Below are 17121 nucleotides of genomic sequence, written 5' to 3' on the forward strand. Positions count from 1 at the left end.
GGGGAGGCGCCAGGAAGAGGGCTGAGGATATGGCTGTGACCAACAAACACCAGGTCTTTGCCTTCCTAGACCCCAGAATGTGTCAAGGGAGACAGCTACATTACCCCAGAAATATGTGACAGCTGGATTTACTCAGATATGGAGGCCCAGGAGAGGTGAGAACTCAGGGGAGGTGCAGCTGAAAGTAGAGTTTGGGGGAGGCTCCCTTGACTCTTGAAAGCCAGGTGAGAGCTAGCTAGATGAACAGGCAGGGGAGCGAATATCCTTAGTGAAGAATTTTTTGTTGCAGGTAGAAATAGACATGTCTCTCTGTGTTAGCCCTCTTTAAATGCACTTCACAGGGTGGCAATAGTTGTGGAGACTTCATGGTATTTGAGCTATAAAAATAAGATGGGAAAAGGGAATTGTCTGCTCCATTTGAGAGACATCTCTATTGGAATCCATCCATGCCCTTAATGTTGGAATTTGTTTTCATGATTATCAAAGATTGCATTCCCTTTCTGAGCCAAGAATCACTAGCCTTGCTCCTAGATTAACAAGATCGTTCAACAAATATCACATGCCTACTGCCATTTAGTTTAGGTGAAGAGGATACATCAGTAAACAATTTCATTGAGGTCCTGTTCTCATAGAACTGACATACTAGTTGGGGAAGACAGAAATAAACAAACAAATGAGATTTTGTAATTGAGGAGCAGGAGTGGTGAACTTCCCTGATGGCTTCTTAGGAAATGGGTAAGAAGAGGACAGAAAAATGACCTTGGTCTTTGGTGACCTTGACAAGACGAGATGGAATGGAGCAGTAGGGAGAGAAGTCTGGTTGGAGGCTAAAGAGAACAAGAGAGGAAGTGGAGCTAGAGACTTTAAATCCCTTAAAGATTTTAGAGAGGAGTTGTAGAGAAATAGATTTGTGTGTCAGCTGGGGTGGAGGAGTAGTGTTTTGTTTTTTTTTTTAATTAACTGGAAATTACTTGAGCATGATAATATACTGATGGGTGTGATCCAGCAGAGAGTTTGCTGATGCTGAACCAAGGAAACAGTTACAGGATAGATTGCAGAGCATTGATGGAATGGCCTTTGATGTACAAAGCAAAGCAGAAGAGGTAAGCACAGCTGCTGAAAAAGTGGGTACTAATGCAGATAACTAGCAAGTTAAAAAAAATCTTCTTTTGCACATATTTCTGGGTGTGCCTGCCCTGCGTGAGTGTGTGTTTTGTAAGTAAATTGGGAAGGTGAAGGTTTTAAAGTTTCTAAAAACTAATTTTCATAATGAACACTTTGAATATTGCCGATCAAATCGTACACTGTTGTGTAGTCTTACAAAAATATGAGCCACTATTATACATCTCAGGGTCTACATGCAGTTTCGTTTTGAGAATTTCTAACCATATCAAAGAATGTTACCAGGAATAGCACCAGGAAAGGAACTATGGATCAGACATAATTGGCATTTCGCATGTAGATAACAAAGGAAGAGTTTTAGGAGCAAATGATTTCTGCCATGCTAATCTACTTAAATACATCAAATACCAGTGAGGATTGTGTTTTTCTTGTGACTAGCTAACCAAAATAGCACAAATACATGTGCCTCGAGATGCACGTACTACCTGTAAGTAACTGTTACTGAACATTATTGAGCGAAAACTCTGCCTTGTACTGTTAATTAAATGATTTATTTGAGTGAGACAGTATTTTCTAGTCTTGGTGGAAGTTGGCTCCACCAAGGTAGATGTTAGAACTTTGAGAAACTCCCAATCTGCCAGCTTCTATAGGTAAGGCTCAGCCCACAATGTGATAGAATATATAGTGATGTGTATTCTTTAGATAATGAGTTCATTGATATAATGTACTTTATATATACTGCTCTAGAAGGAAAGAAGAGGTAAAGGGGGAGAGAGAGTATTTTAGATTGTTGTTTGGGAGTCTGAATTATTTTCTCCCAAATTTGTAATCTGGCCTGTGATTCCCATTGTTTTAAACAGCCTTTCAATATATTCTCTCTTCAAAGGCCTTGAGAAATCAAGTGCCTAATATACACACACTTTACTTAAGATTAAATTAATTAAAACTTATTTTGATTTTAGAAATACACTGTATTCGAAAATGCTTTGTAAAATTAATAGCCCTTTGTAAATGTTAGGTACTTATGGGAGACGATGAAGTAGAAAGGGTAAAGTTCTCAAATGTAGGATCGCAATATCTTAATTGTTTAAAATCTGTTTTTAAGGAAACATTTTCCAGAAGTGGTTGTAGAAATCTAATCGTTTAATTAGATTCCACCTACAATCTTGTTTCTATTGAATTTGTTTTGAAAGTGAAGGCATCAGAGGAGCTGGGGAGCATAGGCCACAGGCAGAGTAACAGTATTAGACACCACTTTCTTAAGAGATGGGTAATTAATCAACAGAGCCGAAGCCACAGGAAGCTCACTTTTTCTTTAGCAGATTTTAATTTTGAGAATAGCACTCTAAACTTTTGCTAGGATTAGATTTTGTGAATTTTTCTAATTGTGTTTCTCTGCTATAGTTTTTTTCTGATATAGTTTTAAATGATTGTAAAAAATGTTCTCCCCCCCGCCTTCTTTGATCCAATTAAAGGGGAATAGAATACATCTCAGAAAGCTGATTTCAGGTTACTTGATTGTAGACAACTGAGTCCCTGTCTAACAAGGAATTTTAAGTAGAAATTTATTCAGATAATATTTCCATAGTGGTTGTACCCCAGGTATTCTTCTTGGTAGAATTTCTTTTGCTTTTAATCTGGTGGCATATAATGTACAAAGCTATTTATTTTTTCAAGTTATTTGGAAGTATTTTATTATGACTACTGAAAAAAAATTCAGATCCCAAATTGGGTTCTTGTAAACTATTAATTCAACATGAGTTTCTTAATTTTATTAACTAATGTCACCTCAATGAATTTAAATAAATAAAAATAAAATGAGGAAACTCTCAATCTCTCTTCCTGTCCCTCTCCTCTTCCCTTTCTCTATCTCCATCTATTAAAAAAAATAAAGTTCCTGACAGAAAAGTATGCACTGCTCGTTTCTACCTGAATGAAAGTGTTTAGGCATTCTGATGGCCTTTCTCATATACCTACTGACTTTGGGGGCTTGTTTTTGTTTTGTAGGGTTAATAACTAATATTTATGTAAGACAGAAGAGAAAGATGTCATTCCGTAAAGGTATGCTTTTGCTACAAGGTATGTTGTTTTTATTCCCGGTCAAAAGGTAAAGAAATGTAATGCAGGCTTTTCCCTTCTGTTTCAGTAAACATCGTCATCCTGGTCCTGGCTGTTGCTCTCTTCTTACTAATTTTGCACCATAACTTCCTCAGCCTGAGCAGTTTGCTAAGGAATGAGGTTTCAGGTATGGGAACCCTTACTGATGCCTTGGCATCTGTTGAAGACCTGGAGTTCCCTGAGTCTCACATCCTAAGTTATATCACTAGGTTAAATGAAAAGAAAGCTTTCTTCGTTCACTTACAAAAGCTTTGAAAGTCTCTGGGATATGGCATGGTGTTATTCACTGTGCTCTTGCAGTGCCCCCCAACCCCTGCTTCTTCTCCCTGCTGTGCAGTTGTTTGCTAAAGGTTTGCTCTAACCAAAGATCCCTTTTCCCCAAATCAGACACCTTAGAGGATCCTCCGCGGGCTGCTATTTGCTCAAATTTCAGCAGAGTTGAGCTTTAGGTGGTGGTAGTGACAGTTGAGTGTCACTGGTGTTTAATGCTTGCTGTGTTCACTAGAGTGTCAGTGTGGTTACTTTCCTTCACCTGTTACTTTCCTGTAACCTGTGGAACTGTATCAACAGGACTCTAATAATAAAACAAAACCATAAGGGCTCGTCGAATGTTTACAAAAATCACACTTTATTAAATAATTCCTTTGCCAGTTATTTAAAATTGTTCGTACTGTTCTACGTTGTTGAGGGATGTTTGAGGCTTCACAGTACTTGTCAAAAATTATTGGATTGCCCCCTACCATAGTTGACCAGAGCAAGAAAAGACTAATAGCTCTCCCCTGACTTTCACTGAGTACTTTGATAGTATGTTTTATGGCTGTGTATATACATGTGTATTTATACATATGCATATATATGTTTGTAAAGGACTGCCTGCTGCTAATTAGAACATTTATAAAAAAGAAACTAGCACTGAAGCTCCATGAGGGCAGTTTGTTTACTGCTTTATCTCCCATGCCTGTGGATGATGGCTGCTACATAATAGGTGCTCAGTAAATATTTATTCAATAAATGATAATTGCCCAGAGATAACTATTATAAAAATTTTGGCTTTAGAACCTTAAAAATATATTTTTTCTACAAAGTTGAAATTATACTATATATAAACTGCACATATGACATGTTTTTCCACGTGATTATATCCTAAGTATGTCACAGTGATAGTAGAAACTCTTCGTATGCAACTTGCCATTTGTTTGTTTAAGCAAGAAAGTCTTTTGGTATGACTTTCAGACTTCATGGTAACCCCGCAAGAAATGCATTACATGCAGCACACACATATGCAAATATATGTGCTTATCATCTCTCTGCCTTTCATGATGGTAGAGATTTGTCTATTTTATTCATGGCTATAACCCCAGTTCCTAGATAATGCCTGTCATGTTGTAGGTGCTCAGTGTTCAATGATGAATAAATGAATATGAGGCAAAAAGGAAGGTTTATGAAACAATATGTGCAGTTGCTGTGTGTGATGCACTCTTGATATTTTTTAATTCAGTATTACATTCCAATTGAGAAACTGTTTTTCTACTCAAATTCTGATCATGACTCACCAAATTGATTTCATGCCTATTTATGGGACATAATTCATGGCTCGAAAAACCATTTTTTTAAATCTGTTCACAACTGTACATAAAATTGTGGCTTTTCATTACCTCTCAGTTGTCCTTAAGAGAAGCAAGAGGAATTATTGGGTCAGAGGCCATGTACCTGTTTAAGACTCTTGATGCAAATTGCCAAAATACATTCTAGAAAGATTCTACTCCCACCATAGTTTATCAGAATTCTGTCATCCTTTTTTTTTTTTTTAAATGCTGCTTCTGCTTTTCCAATAACCTGGTTATATGTAGGAAAACATACAATTTCTAGGTCGTATGCTTTACATTGTAATGGATTAGAATAAGGTAAACAAGCATCATAGTCCTCACCTTATTTCTTTTCATGTCTTGGGCTTTGTGTCAAAGCCTCATGAGATTGTGTTTGTATCACAGTACCTTCCTGTGTATATTTTTTGCAGATTCAGGAATTGTGGGGCTTCAGCCCATAGACTTTGTCCCAAATGCTCCCCGACATGCGGTAGACGGGAGACAAGAAGAGATTCCTGTGGTCATTGCTGCATCTGAAGATAGGCTTGGGGGGACCATTGCAGCCATAAACAGCATTCAGCACAATACTCGATCCAATGTGATTTTCTACATTGTTACACTCAATGGTACAGCAGACCATCTCCGGTGAGCTCTGCTTGCCTGATGATTATGCTTCTAGAGGATGCTCTATAAGTACATATTTTTTTCTGTATGATTGATTATACCACATGTAAGCTGCATGTATGTTTTTCTATGTGATTGAATCATGAACCTGTCCCTGTGATAGCAGAAACTATTATATGAGGAACTTGTGCCAAGATATAAATCAACTGTGTTACTACGTACTCTGTTAAGCTGTTATTTTTTTTAAAATTTTTTTGGTAATAAAGTTTTCTCAATGAAGGAAGCAATATGTTGACTTATATCCTGTTACAAGTTCCTTATCTCATGAACATGCTCTGAGTAGCTCTGGTCTAGAGAGACAGGATGTGGGAGCAATGGCAAGGTATTGTGGTGAAATGAGCATAGACACTCATACAAATTCCAGAGTGATAGGGGAACCAATCCTTTGGAGCCTGTTTCTTCATCTATACTGTAAATATGGGGCAAAAAATACCCAACTTAGAGGACTGTTGTGTTATGTGGGAAAAAATATAAAAATCACCTAGCACATAATCATGCTCAGTATATAATCCTTACTAATTGTGATTAATAATAGTAACCCAAACTAATGGACAGTCTCATCTGTTTTGAAAATGCTTTGACTTAAGGTTTACAAAGTTTATTCCGAGAAACATCTTGTCTAATAGGTTAATAGCTGTCAAAGTTCTAAAACATTTGTCCTTGTGCTTTTCTCAACTTGGTTTATATTTAGTGAAAGTTGTGAATTATTTTTCCATATTTTAAAAACTCAGAAACCATTATAATGTAGAAACAATTATTACCTTAAAATAGGCTATATAATGACATTGTGTTCACAAAACGCTGAATCAAAATAGACCTAGGAAAAATGTGCAGTACTTTTAGGAACACTGAGTTTTCTTATAGGCAGTTCCTTAGACTCAGGTGGAGGAATTACTTGTCATCACAGTGAATGGGTCTGTATTACATTTTGTTAATTAGCTTTCACTGTCATACTCATTTTCTTCACCTATGTATTTAGAGGGATAAACACTGAATGGTCCATGTGGTGATGGGATGCTCTGAGTTCCATAGTGAGTTTTTCTACAGTTTTAGTGTCAGAAGAGTGATCAAAAGTATGAGCCTTGTGGTAGCATTATGTTACTCCAGAATCTTGGTTCAAGGAGGGACTTTAGTGGGAATACTCTTACTTCAGATGAGGAAACCAAAGCTCATAGAAGTGAAGAGGCTTGAGAAACACCTATTTGGTACCTAGAGTTCCTCTTAGATTATGCCCTCATTGGAAGGCACAAAAGGCTGCGGTTTGGGGACGTGATTATTTAAAACATATTTGGTGCTTTATTTTCATCAGGTCCTGGCTCGGTAGTAATACCCTGAAAAGCATCAGGTACAAAATTGTGAATTTTGACACTAAGCTTTTGGAAGGGAAAGTAAAGGAGGATCCTGACCAGGGGCAATCCATAAAACCAGTGAGTTCCGTGCATCCTTGTTTGTATGTGGGAGTATTAGGAAATTATTGGAATATCTGGGTAATTGTGGGTACTGTGCAGGCAGTTCTCTGGGACCAGGCCTGGGAAATTCCAAGAGAACTTCAGCTTTTTCCTGCATGGGTAGAGCATTGTAGATTTCTAGTAAGTTAAAGTGCAGCCACTGATGAACCTATGCCAATGCCTCATTCCTTTTTCTTTCTCAGTTAACCTTTGCAAGGTTCTATTTGCCAATTCTGGTTCCCAGTGCAAAGAAGGCCATATATATGGATGATGATGTAATTGTACAAGGTAACAAAGAATGTCACCCATTAGTGCTGTTCCCCATCCAGAGTGTGGGCTGAAGTGGTTGTCTTATTTGTGGTGTACTATAAAAAGTCATCCTGGGAAGTGGGAAAGATAGAGAATCACAAGGCAATTCCAAGTGTAAATCTTATACGTATTTCAGGTGATATTCTTGCCCTCTACAATACACCACTGAAGCCAGGACATGCAGCTGCATTTTCAGAAGATTGTGACTCAGCCTCCACTAAAGTTGTCATCCGTGGAGCAGGGAACCAGGTAAATTACTAATTAGACCCCTTGCAAATACTCTGCGCCTTATAAAGCAGTTAATGGGGAGAGGCAGTAAAATCAGGGAACTTTTATTTTTTTTTGCTGCATTTTATATTCCCCAATTATCTCAGAATTCAAGCCTTTCCTATAGATCAGTTCGTGGACTTAGCAACCTAATTCTCCTTGAACATCTGGCTTAATGTTTAGTTCCCCATTCTACCTAACTTGGAATCCCAAATGTCACTTTAATTTGCTTTATGTAGAGCCCTTTGCTAATAACCTGAAGTCAATTTAATAAGCAGCATTCCTTTTTTACTGGCTATCAAATTACAGCCATGCAATACACAAGGATGTTTCACATCTACAACGGTGGTCCCATAAGATTATAATGGAGCTGAAAAATTCCTAATTGCTTAGTGACGTCACAGCTATCTTAATGTTGAAGCGCAATGCATTAATTGTATTTGTGGTTCTGCAGGTCATATAAAAGTATAGAACATGTAATTATATACAATACATAGTAATAAATGACTGTTACTAGTTTATGTATTTACTATATTATTGAAGTTTACTCCTACTTAGAGTTTGCTGTAAAACAGTTTGCATTTATACCTGTAGCAGCATCATACCTCATGTTTACTGTCTTGATTGCATTACTTTAAAAAAAATCCAGATTTAATCATGTGTTTTGTCTAGTGACATATTGTACAGATTTATAGCCTGGGAGCAATAGGCTATCGCCTAGGTATGTAGTGAGCCATACCATCAGGTTTGTTAAGTGTACTCTGATGTTTGTACAACAAAATTGCTTAATGATGCATTTCTCAGAAACATATATCCTTGTCATTAAGTGGTACATGGCTATATGTATCTGTTCTTTGAAGCAGTGAACATACTATATATTCCATTTGTTTTTTAGTACAATTACATTGGATACCTTGACTATAAAAAGGAAAGAATCCGTAAGCTTTCCATGAAAGCCAGTACTTGCTCATTTAATCCTGGAGTTTTTGTTGCAAACTTAACAGAATGGAAAAGACAGAATATAACCAACCAACTGGAAAAATGGATGAAACTCAATGTAAAGTAAGTATAAAACTGCCCTAACTGTGAAAACTCTTGTATTTCAACCCTGAAATACAAAGATAGGAATTGGTCAGGATTCTTCACTAACAGTTTACATTTGTTAATCTGTCCCACCAAGAGAAGGACTGTATAGTAGAACACTGGCTGGCAGCATCACAACACCTCCTCTGCTGATTGTATTTTATCAACAGCACTCCACTATTGACCCAATGTGGAACGTCCGCCACCTTGGTAAGTAGAAATAATTAATCAAAAGCCTAAGCTAATAAAGAATTAAGTATCTAAAGGACTGTCCTCAGGGATGGGATACATCCAGTTTTCCTTTTCTCCAGTTGATATGGCATTGTCATGTCTGACTAGTACAATCATTTGGCTGTTTTTCTCTCAACATAAGGCTCCAGTGCTGGAAAACGATATTCACCCCAGTTTGTAAAAGCTGCCAAGTTACTCCATTGGAATGGGCACTTTAAGCCATGGGGAAGAACTGCTTCATATACTGATATCTGGGAAAAATGGTATATTCCAGACCCAACAGGCAAATTCAGCCTAATCCGAAGACATATGGAGATTTCAAATATAAACTAAAATATAATTTGTGCTATAAGCACTTCTCAGGAAATTCTGGAAGATAGTATGTATCTATCTTCCAGATACTACAGGAAAGTAACAGTAGCAGCAACTCATGGAAAAAGGGACATTTCAGCTGGGTAAAGAGGACAGACTACATTGTCTGGCAGTCAGCCTCCAAGATAAAAGACTATATGTCTCCATCTGCCTTACCAAGTGTTTGCTTACTACAGTGCTGAATGACCAGAGGTGAACAGACTCAAAGAGCTAGTACAGCCAGTTCAACACTACTACTTGGTTTTAATTTTGTAACCTGTGGCCTGATCTTTAAATAAAATGAAACCTACATTTTTCATTGGTTTGATTTTTTGCTTCCAGGTAAGCATACTTCTACCCAGTTACTGTATAAGATGTGTCTTTATGGAATTCAGATACTTTCTACATTGCTTGATTTTTTTAAAATGAATTTCATGATACACATTTACAAAATTTACACAGCTTATGTCATACTACAAACGCTAGTACATTATACATAGAACAGCTTAGGAGTCTGTTCAAAATGTTAAAGAAAAAAACCCTTATAAGAGGACAAAGTTGTTATACATAGTCTGTACTGAAGTCGTAAGCATCATCTTCAGTCATTCTATCCAAAATACAACATTGTGCAAACTGTTCATCTATATGAAGAAAGAAAAGTGAGGTTAAAAAAAGTAAAAACTATTTCATACCACACAGGTTTGTTGGAAAACCCTACCACCCAACTCACCTGCTTGAGACTCCTCAGGTAGTAGTACCTCCCAGGCCTCTTTGACAGGTGTCATGTCTGAGCCTTCTTCCTGTGGGACAAAGAAAAATTACTATATTAGTAGCCACTGTCTGCTCATTAAATAACTATGTACCTAGGAAAAGTATCTGAAGGTACACGTAATGGGATGCATGAAACTAAGACTAATGATTAGAAGACTTAAATACCTAAATTGTATGGGGCTTTTTGATAGTCTGTTATGAAATATTTTATTTCTACCTTCAGCCTCTTCCCATTTGTTTTACATTATAATGTTGGAAAATTTCAACTTAAATAATTTAGACAACATACTTACATCAGCTTCTTCATTAACACTTTCCTGGTCACTGTCCATGTTTTCATAGTCCTCCTCCTCTTCCTTCTTCCTCTCTTTCTGTTTTGGCAATTCTTCAGGTATGTCCTTTTCCTCTATTATTCCATTTGTCATCCCTGAAGACTGGAAAAGGATGCTACTGGCTAAACGAGGGCCCCTGATGGCTAGGAAAGGAACACAGTACATGTAAACAGATGAGACCTTTATTGGCTGTCAGCTAATGACAGCAATCAAGCACAATCCTTGCTTACCTTGTATGCTGTGTGCATTGTTCTTTTCCAGTTCTTCTAGATTAAAGCCCCATTTCATGTCTGTCATAATGCTCTCATTAAGATGTGGAGAAAGAGTCCAGGATGTAGGGGGGTGGCAATAATAACCTAAGGAGCCACTGGTATTAAAAATAAGATTTTGTCAAAAATCAGTTTCTTTATTCTATTTGGTCACCAAAATGCCGAGAAAGAAAACTTACCCTGTCCATTCAGACCACAGTAGTTTGGCAGCACCTTCTACATTTGGGCTTCCACCTTTTTGGTGCAGTCCTCTTCTCTGAGCAAGCAAAGTAAAAAATTCCAGAGAATTCTTAAAGTCTGGGACAGTGAATTTTAATACTACCTTTAAAAAAAAAAGAAAAACTATCACTCGTTGGATACAATGTGGTTGTATAAACAACTTTGAAAATTTCTACCTAAAATGCGTAAGATGAAAGAGAAAATAGAGCTCTAGGGGAAAAGGGTTCTTTTACCTGTCGAGCATCAGCCTGGGACAAGATGGCACTGGCAGCCTCCACTGGTTTTAGTACTTCAATACTTGCTGGACTTCTCAGAGCAAGTGCAGTGGGAGAGTTAAGTGGAGACACAATGAAACTTGGACCATCTATGATTGTAATTTGTTTGTCCAGGGGGACAACCTGCATGTTCCTGGAATAAGAGATGATAATTGATGAGGGTACTAGTTTATGTGGAGGACGAGACAACACGAAGCTCAGGGTTGGATTGAACAAACTCAGCACAGTCCGTCAGATCCAGATAATCATCATTTGCTTCATGTTTATCTAAAATCATTAACATCACACCATCCCCTTCTAAAGAAAAACATGTGTTATATAGCTTATATATTGACCTGAACACATGCTGTTTTGTTTCCTCTGCCATATTTCCTCTCTTCTACCTGGCAGACTTGTATTCATTTCCAAGCCAGGTTCAAGCATCACTTACTCTGAGGCAGCTTAGAATCTATTTGTTTATGTCTTTCAAACCAGATTATGGGCAGTTATTCCACTCTAATTCTTCCTCAAACCTAGCACTCCCTTAACCCTTATTCCTTTCATTGACACTACTAAAGAATGCGAAATTGTCTTTCTTAAGCTAGCCAAATCAAATAATATTTATTCATCATGAAATATTACAATTATAGAACAACTCAGTTTACCTTGTAAGCCCCATGGATACACCGACATTACATATCCGTTCTTGTTTTAAGCTGTTGATGATGCTGCTTTTCCCCACATTTGGGAAACCTACAAATGGTAAATCCCCATACAAAAGGCATTATGTGCTGGTAATTATAACATTTCCACTGCTTATTTCATGCTTGCCTGATGTTTACAGCAAGATCAGAGTTGGATCTGAGTGTCTTCACTTCAACACTAAGACCAATCTTAGCATCCTCATATCTTGCCTAAGTAATGAGTAGGAAAAGATTATTTCAAATAAACCAAGAGCTTTTAGAAGCCAACTTCCTACAGTGCCCAGCTGGCTAAATAAATAAATTAATTAATTAAATAAATAAATATAAAAACAGGCAACAATTACTTAAAATTTGTTTTTATGTCGCATCTCTGTGTATGTTTGGTAAGGTGGGCAAGAACCTAGTGTTTAAACGAGCCCTTTATTTAGCAACAACCCCATATACTCTTAACATGGAAAAATTCTTTGCACTTAAGAGATTAAAACATAAAATATGTTGAATTGAAACTCACCAACTACTCCAACCTGAAGAGCTTTGCCAAAAGTCTCCTGAAAACCTCCAAGAAGTTTCCAAAGACCTTCCTTCCCAACACAGGCTTCACTTTTGAATGGAGCAGCTTTTCTCCTTACCTTCACATTAAAATTTCAAGTAATTAGTTTTCACTACTTTTGATAACTATACAAAACTCAAAAATCTGGCTCCAGAACCCAGCTGTTAAAATTACCACACTCTACTGCTTTTCAGATTACCTCTGGATGAAATCAGAGTTGGATCTTATATGTTCTCATTTTTTATCAAGATTTTGTATACTCATCATATTTCAGCCATCCAAAAATCTGAAAAGCACACTTCTCACTACTGAAAATAAAGAGTACCTTGGTTATCTTCCCTTTGTCCTTCCGATTTATTGAGGCTCTAAACACCACTGTTGGAAATTCCTTCTTCAAATAATTTAGCCAGTTCTCCAAATTCTCCTTTGGTACCAAGTCTGATAGGGATTAGGAATAAGACACATGCTGGAATTTGGTTATTTTGTTGAGATGAAATGGCAAAACCTGGTAAATTAAGGCTCTCTTGTTTGCCTTTTCCCTTTTTTCCTCCCCACAAAGGATTTAACTGAAAGATGGAATGAGGGTTATCTCTCCACCATATTGCCCTTAACAGAGTTCAATATCTACAACTGTGTATTGCTTCAATTCTCCTCTGTACTGTCCACCCTTTCAGGATTAAGTCAACCTCTAGATTATTACCCTACTAACCTTATGGCTATGTTTCCAGAATTTACAATCCAATAGCAGCCATGTTTACTGACTCCAATAGTAATTTCAGATCCCAATATTACCTCTGCTTCACAGGTCTCTATTCTGGGTTCTCTTATTCTCGCTGCTCAAATTCAGACACATAACTATGCATTTCATCCAAATACTGTCACCTATCAGCACTGTGCAGGTGTGGGGAATCACACACTGTCTTCACTTACTATGTGAAATATATTGCAAAATAAGCTGAGTATGGGAGTTTACACTCTTAAATAAGGTAAGTATTGAATGGAAAAAGAACATTGGAAGGCAGTCAAAGCACTTGTAGAAAACAGCCCCACCCCGCTGCCCAACACTGTCTTTGGCAACAAGAGAGTAAATGCACTGGCTTTGCTGAGGTCAGAGTTGGATCTTATCAGTCTTCAGTGACAATCAGACTGTTCATTTCATCATACCTCACTAGTGCATATGGAACATAAAAGGGATCCCTTTTGCTCACCTGATTTATTTAATACAAGTACTAGTTTTTTCTGTCCACTTTTGACGATGGCCTCTTCCATCTGTGGACACCTGCAACCAAGTGGATCTCTGGCATCCAATACTTCCAGCACAACATCTGAAGCTTCGATCACCTGTCAAGGTAGAACTATCAAAAGACCATCCTTTGCTCTGGGAACACCCTCCACACAAGTATACTGGCATCCACTTTACAACAGGGTGAGCTGTGTGGGATCTCATTTATTCACTTTGGTATGAAGAATGTTCATTTCTCACAGGAAAATAAAATACAGGTTTGCTTGGTAGCCTCTGGCCTCTCATTAAAGTAGACTGCAAAAGCAGAAACATCCCCACTGTCTGAATAAATAACTTCATAGTGAATTGAGTAGCTGGATAAGCTCTCGTGGCCCTGCCAAAAGCTTCTGAGAAGCATAGTCAAGTTCTATTCACAGGGAGAGAGAATGAGCTAGGAAAAAACAAGTGATCTCCTTCACTTAGTTTCAACACAGTACTTTAAAGACTCTTTTTCACACTGCTTACTCTGATGTATTTCCCTCTATTTTAAAAACTACTATGTTAACATGTTACTTTAACGTAAACCACCACTTTTGTAAATCATGCTATCGGCAACTATTCCTGTACAAAAATTTAAAACGAATATTTATTTCAGCTAAACATCACAGAAAAGCCCTAAAAAGGATAAGCCAACTTGCTGAAGTCTTCCTTCCAACTCAAGTGAATTCCACTTCCAACTTTACAAGGTTGGTGTCAAGAAAAAGGAATGACTAGTATTTTAAATCTCAGCACCATTTTTAAACACTGACCTAGACTAAGATACCTTTTTAAGTTCCTGACAATACAACTTCTTTGGATTCTGTTTGCCCAACTTTGCTTTGTTCTTAGCGTTGCATTGCCCAAATTCCTAAAAGATAAAGACAAGTGAAAAAGGACACAAAATTAGAAGTTCAGCAGTTTATTATCTGTTTCTCATGGCTGATTAGGGATATTTCAACTCCTGCCCTAGTTATGTGCTTTTACTTCTATATCATAAGTTATCTCATTCACAAAGAAACCTAATCGTACCTTCTTCACAGGTTCCATATTAGGTGGTTCAACGCTAGGGTTGGTTTCAAGTTTTCTTTTCTTTTCCTGTTCCTTCTGCCTGTCAAGTTTCTGCTGCTGTTTTAGTTCTTCAAGCTGTGTCCAAGAGAAACAGGGGAGCCCAAATGACATGGTATTGTCATTTTACTTTAAAAGAAATAACACTTGTTGAAAATTTCAGCTAACATCTTACTCGCTGTTTCCTTAACTCAGCTTCTCGAAGAAGAGCCTCCTTAAAGGGAGCACTGTTTGGAACTCCTGGATCCTTCCTAGGCTTCTTGCGACCCCGTTTCTTAGCCTCCTTCCTCAATTTTCGATGGTGCTCTCGTACCTATCATAATAAAAATTTTTATCAGTTTACAAAAATATTACACAATTCCTGTGAGAAACTAATCTGGCTGCAGTTTGGTTATACCTGTAAAATGACCCAGAAAAATGGACCTTTAATTGTATCACACAGAGGTGCACATTTATGTATAAAACAGCAAGAAAACATCACCAGATTCTTTTTGCAGAGGTTGTTAACATGTTGATCAAAGTTACAAACTTTCTTATCATTCACTGAATTACTAAATTTTCCTATGGATGGATTCTTGATGCCTGAGAGTTTGTGTCATGGTAATGTATCCAACCTCCATTTCTTGAGAAGAAATCATAGTTACCCAAACCTCCTTCTGGAGAAGTGAAGCAGAAATCAGTTTAGCATTATATTTGGTATAGCTCCCCTATACACAAGACTTACCTTTTTTTGGATCTTATACCGTTTATGGCAGGTCATGCGTTTACTTGCTTTCTTTAACTCTGCAAAGAAATACATCACAAAAAGATTAGACACAAATGATCAAGTTTTGGTGTGCTCTGGGGTCACGTCCCTTTTTGTGTTAAGTAATTAATAAGCTCTCAACATAAAGAATTACGTGGGGACACAATAAAAATACACATGACACTCTCAAATTCCAGAAAATTTGACTCAACAGATCCAGAGTAAAGCCCAACTCCCCTGCTCCCACTCTTCTCATATTGGACTGGGATAGTACTCAGGAGTGTATAAGACCCAAAACGAGAGCCACTTCTTGTCAAACTACACCAGTCACAAGGTAGGACGAACAGTGGGTTTGAGAGGCGGTTCTCAGACCTCGCTGGGGCCAGACTGAACGTGGCCGTAGAAGAAAAAAAGTTCGGCACTAAACCTGGCTCAGACGCTGTTTCCTCACGAGAGTCTGGCCTGATATCCATCTCTGGGGCCCAGCCCTCATTCTGCACCATGGGCTCGCGGTTAATGTGGGGCCTTCAAACCCTAGGTTATACGCAGAATCAGGACGATGACCGACGGTCTACCCGCAGATCCCCATTCCCAAAGACACCAAGCCGGAAAAAAGCGCCCTGATGGGTTCGTCGACTATCAGGAACAGAGGCCCCTCCACACCCGCCTTTGCTACCACACTCACTCGGTCGCTTCATTCTGGAGGTGGGAACCGCAGTAACGGCAACGATACGGTCTACCAAGTGCCCCCGCCGGTGCCACGTGCGAAATGAGAACACCGGCGAGCGTCACGCACTCACGCTGCCGCCGTAAAGCGCGCTGCATCCGGTCCGCGTGCGCGCGCACGCAGTGTCGCGAGGGGCCGGGTTCGCTCGGCGGCCCCTGGCTGGTTTTGCGGCGGCACCGGGAGGGGTGAGGGTGGTGAGGGCGGCGGGTGCAGGAGCGACGGCAGCGGCCGCGAACGGAGGAGCAATAGCAGCAGCCGTGGCGGCCACGGGGCGGGGCACGGCGGTCGGGGACCGCAGCCGGGGCTGCAGGCGGCGAAGCGGCTGGGTAAGGCCGGGCCTGGGGCGGGCGGGGCCGCACCTCTTCGTCTGGCTGCCGGGCCTTTGTGTGGGCCCGAGCGGGCGGGAGCCGCGGCAGAGGCCCAGCCTCGGCCGCTTGGATGCGTGGGTCAAGCCGGGCGCAAGGTGCGGGTGGGGCACGGCGGCGGGCGTCGAGACGGGCCTGGCAGCTTTGCCGCACCTGCCTGCCGGGACAAAAGCGCGCCGCAGCCGGGAAACTCCCCGCGCTTCTTTTTCCCGCCCCCGGCGGCCGTCGGAGTGCTCAAAGCTGTCAGCGTTTTCCTTGGTCCCCCTTGTCAGTGACAGATGGGGAAAGTTATTTCCTCCTCAGGTCAAGACCTTCTTTTTTGTTACTGCTTGACGGTTCTGATACAAACTCTTCTAGTGATTTTTATACTTTCCAGATGACTGTGTTCAGACTGAGTATTTTTTATCAATGGGACTTGTATTTATAGTAGCCGCCAGACACTTAAGTTTCTTATCTGCAACACAAAAAATGGAGGTTTCTGGTTTTTAACATTTTTTTCATCTCAAAATTTTTACTGAAAGAGAAGCATAGTTTTGTTATTATAGGGTAGATATTGGTAACGTAAAGGGGAAGATTGGCAGAAATTTAGAAGAAATTCTGAAAGACAAGTGACAGGTACACAGTGTAGTGGATATAGAAATTATTACAATTACAGAAACA

At 39.2% G+C, this 17121-nt stretch overlaps 2 protein-coding genes and 4 non-coding genes across 12 annotated transcripts in view; 1 reads left to right on the top strand and 5 right to left on the bottom strand.

The window, feature by feature from the left end:
- Nucleotides 1-9518, top strand: part of GLT8D1 (glycosyltransferase 8 domain containing 1) — a 10954-nt gene extending 1436 nt beyond the window's left edge. For 2 of the 7 annotated variants that reach the window (XM_015593674.2, XM_006917551.3), the window contains exons 2-10: nt 3130-3183; nt 3269-3367; nt 5258-5471; nt 6820-6937; nt 7162-7246; nt 7404-7516; nt 8430-8596; nt 8715-8827; nt 8991-9518. In XM_015593674.2, coding sequence (XP_015449160.1) covers nt 3168-3183; nt 3269-3367; nt 5258-5471; nt 6820-6937; nt 7162-7246; nt 7404-7516; nt 8430-8596; nt 8715-8827; nt 8991-9181 — 1116 coding nt within the window. In that variant the 5' untranslated portion in view covers nt 3130-3167 and the 3' untranslated portion in view covers nt 9182-9518. Of the gene's footprint in view, nt 1-39; nt 1104-3129; nt 3202-3268; nt 3368-5257; nt 5472-6819; nt 6938-7161; nt 7247-7403; nt 7517-8429; nt 8597-8714; nt 8828-8990 lie in introns of those variants that run through there. The other 5 variants (XM_025050745.1, XM_015593673.2, XM_025050742.1 and 2 more) reach the window with 4 other exon arrangements.
- Nucleotides 9519-9561: 43 nt separating this feature from the next.
- On the bottom strand, nt 9562-16208 carry GNL3 (G protein nucleolar 3). Its single transcript, XM_006917552.3, has 15 exons — nt 16055-16208; nt 15349-15407; nt 14800-14937; nt 14589-14702; nt 14344-14427; nt 13507-13639; nt 12624-12736; nt 12260-12377; nt 11710-11797; nt 11024-11198; nt 10751-10893; nt 10533-10669; nt 10264-10445; nt 9930-9999; nt 9562-9840 (listed from the first exon to the last, which is right to left on the bottom strand). Exons 1-15 carry the CDS (start codon nt 16065-16067, stop codon nt 9761-9763), a joined length of 1647 nt encoding a protein of 548 aa, XP_006917614.1. The 5' UTR covers nt 16068-16208; the 3' UTR covers nt 9562-9760.
- On the bottom strand, nt 11253-11329 carry LOC112484495. Its single transcript, XR_003048032.1, has one exon. It is a non-coding gene; the product is annotated as a small nucleolar RNA SNORD69 (small nucleolar RNA).
- On the bottom strand, nt 11881-11956 carry LOC112484494. Its single transcript, XR_003048031.1, has one exon. It is a non-coding gene; the product is annotated as a small nucleolar RNA SNORD19 (small nucleolar RNA).
- LOC112484498 lies at nt 12498-12578 on the bottom strand. Its single transcript, XR_003048034.1, has one exon. It is a non-coding gene; the product is annotated as a small nucleolar RNA SNORD19B (small nucleolar RNA).
- On the bottom strand, nt 13394-13465 carry LOC112484493. The gene has a single exon (XR_003048030.1). It is a non-coding gene; the product is annotated as a small nucleolar RNA SNORD19 (small nucleolar RNA).
- Nucleotides 16209-17121: the final 913 nt, after the last annotated feature.

Source organism: Pteropus alecto, unplaced genomic scaffold (assembly GCF_000325575.1).
Source record: "Pteropus alecto unplaced genomic scaffold, ASM32557v1 scaffold75, whole genome shotgun sequence".
Taxonomy (NCBI): domain Eukaryota; kingdom Metazoa; phylum Chordata; class Mammalia; order Chiroptera; family Pteropodidae; genus Pteropus; species Pteropus alecto.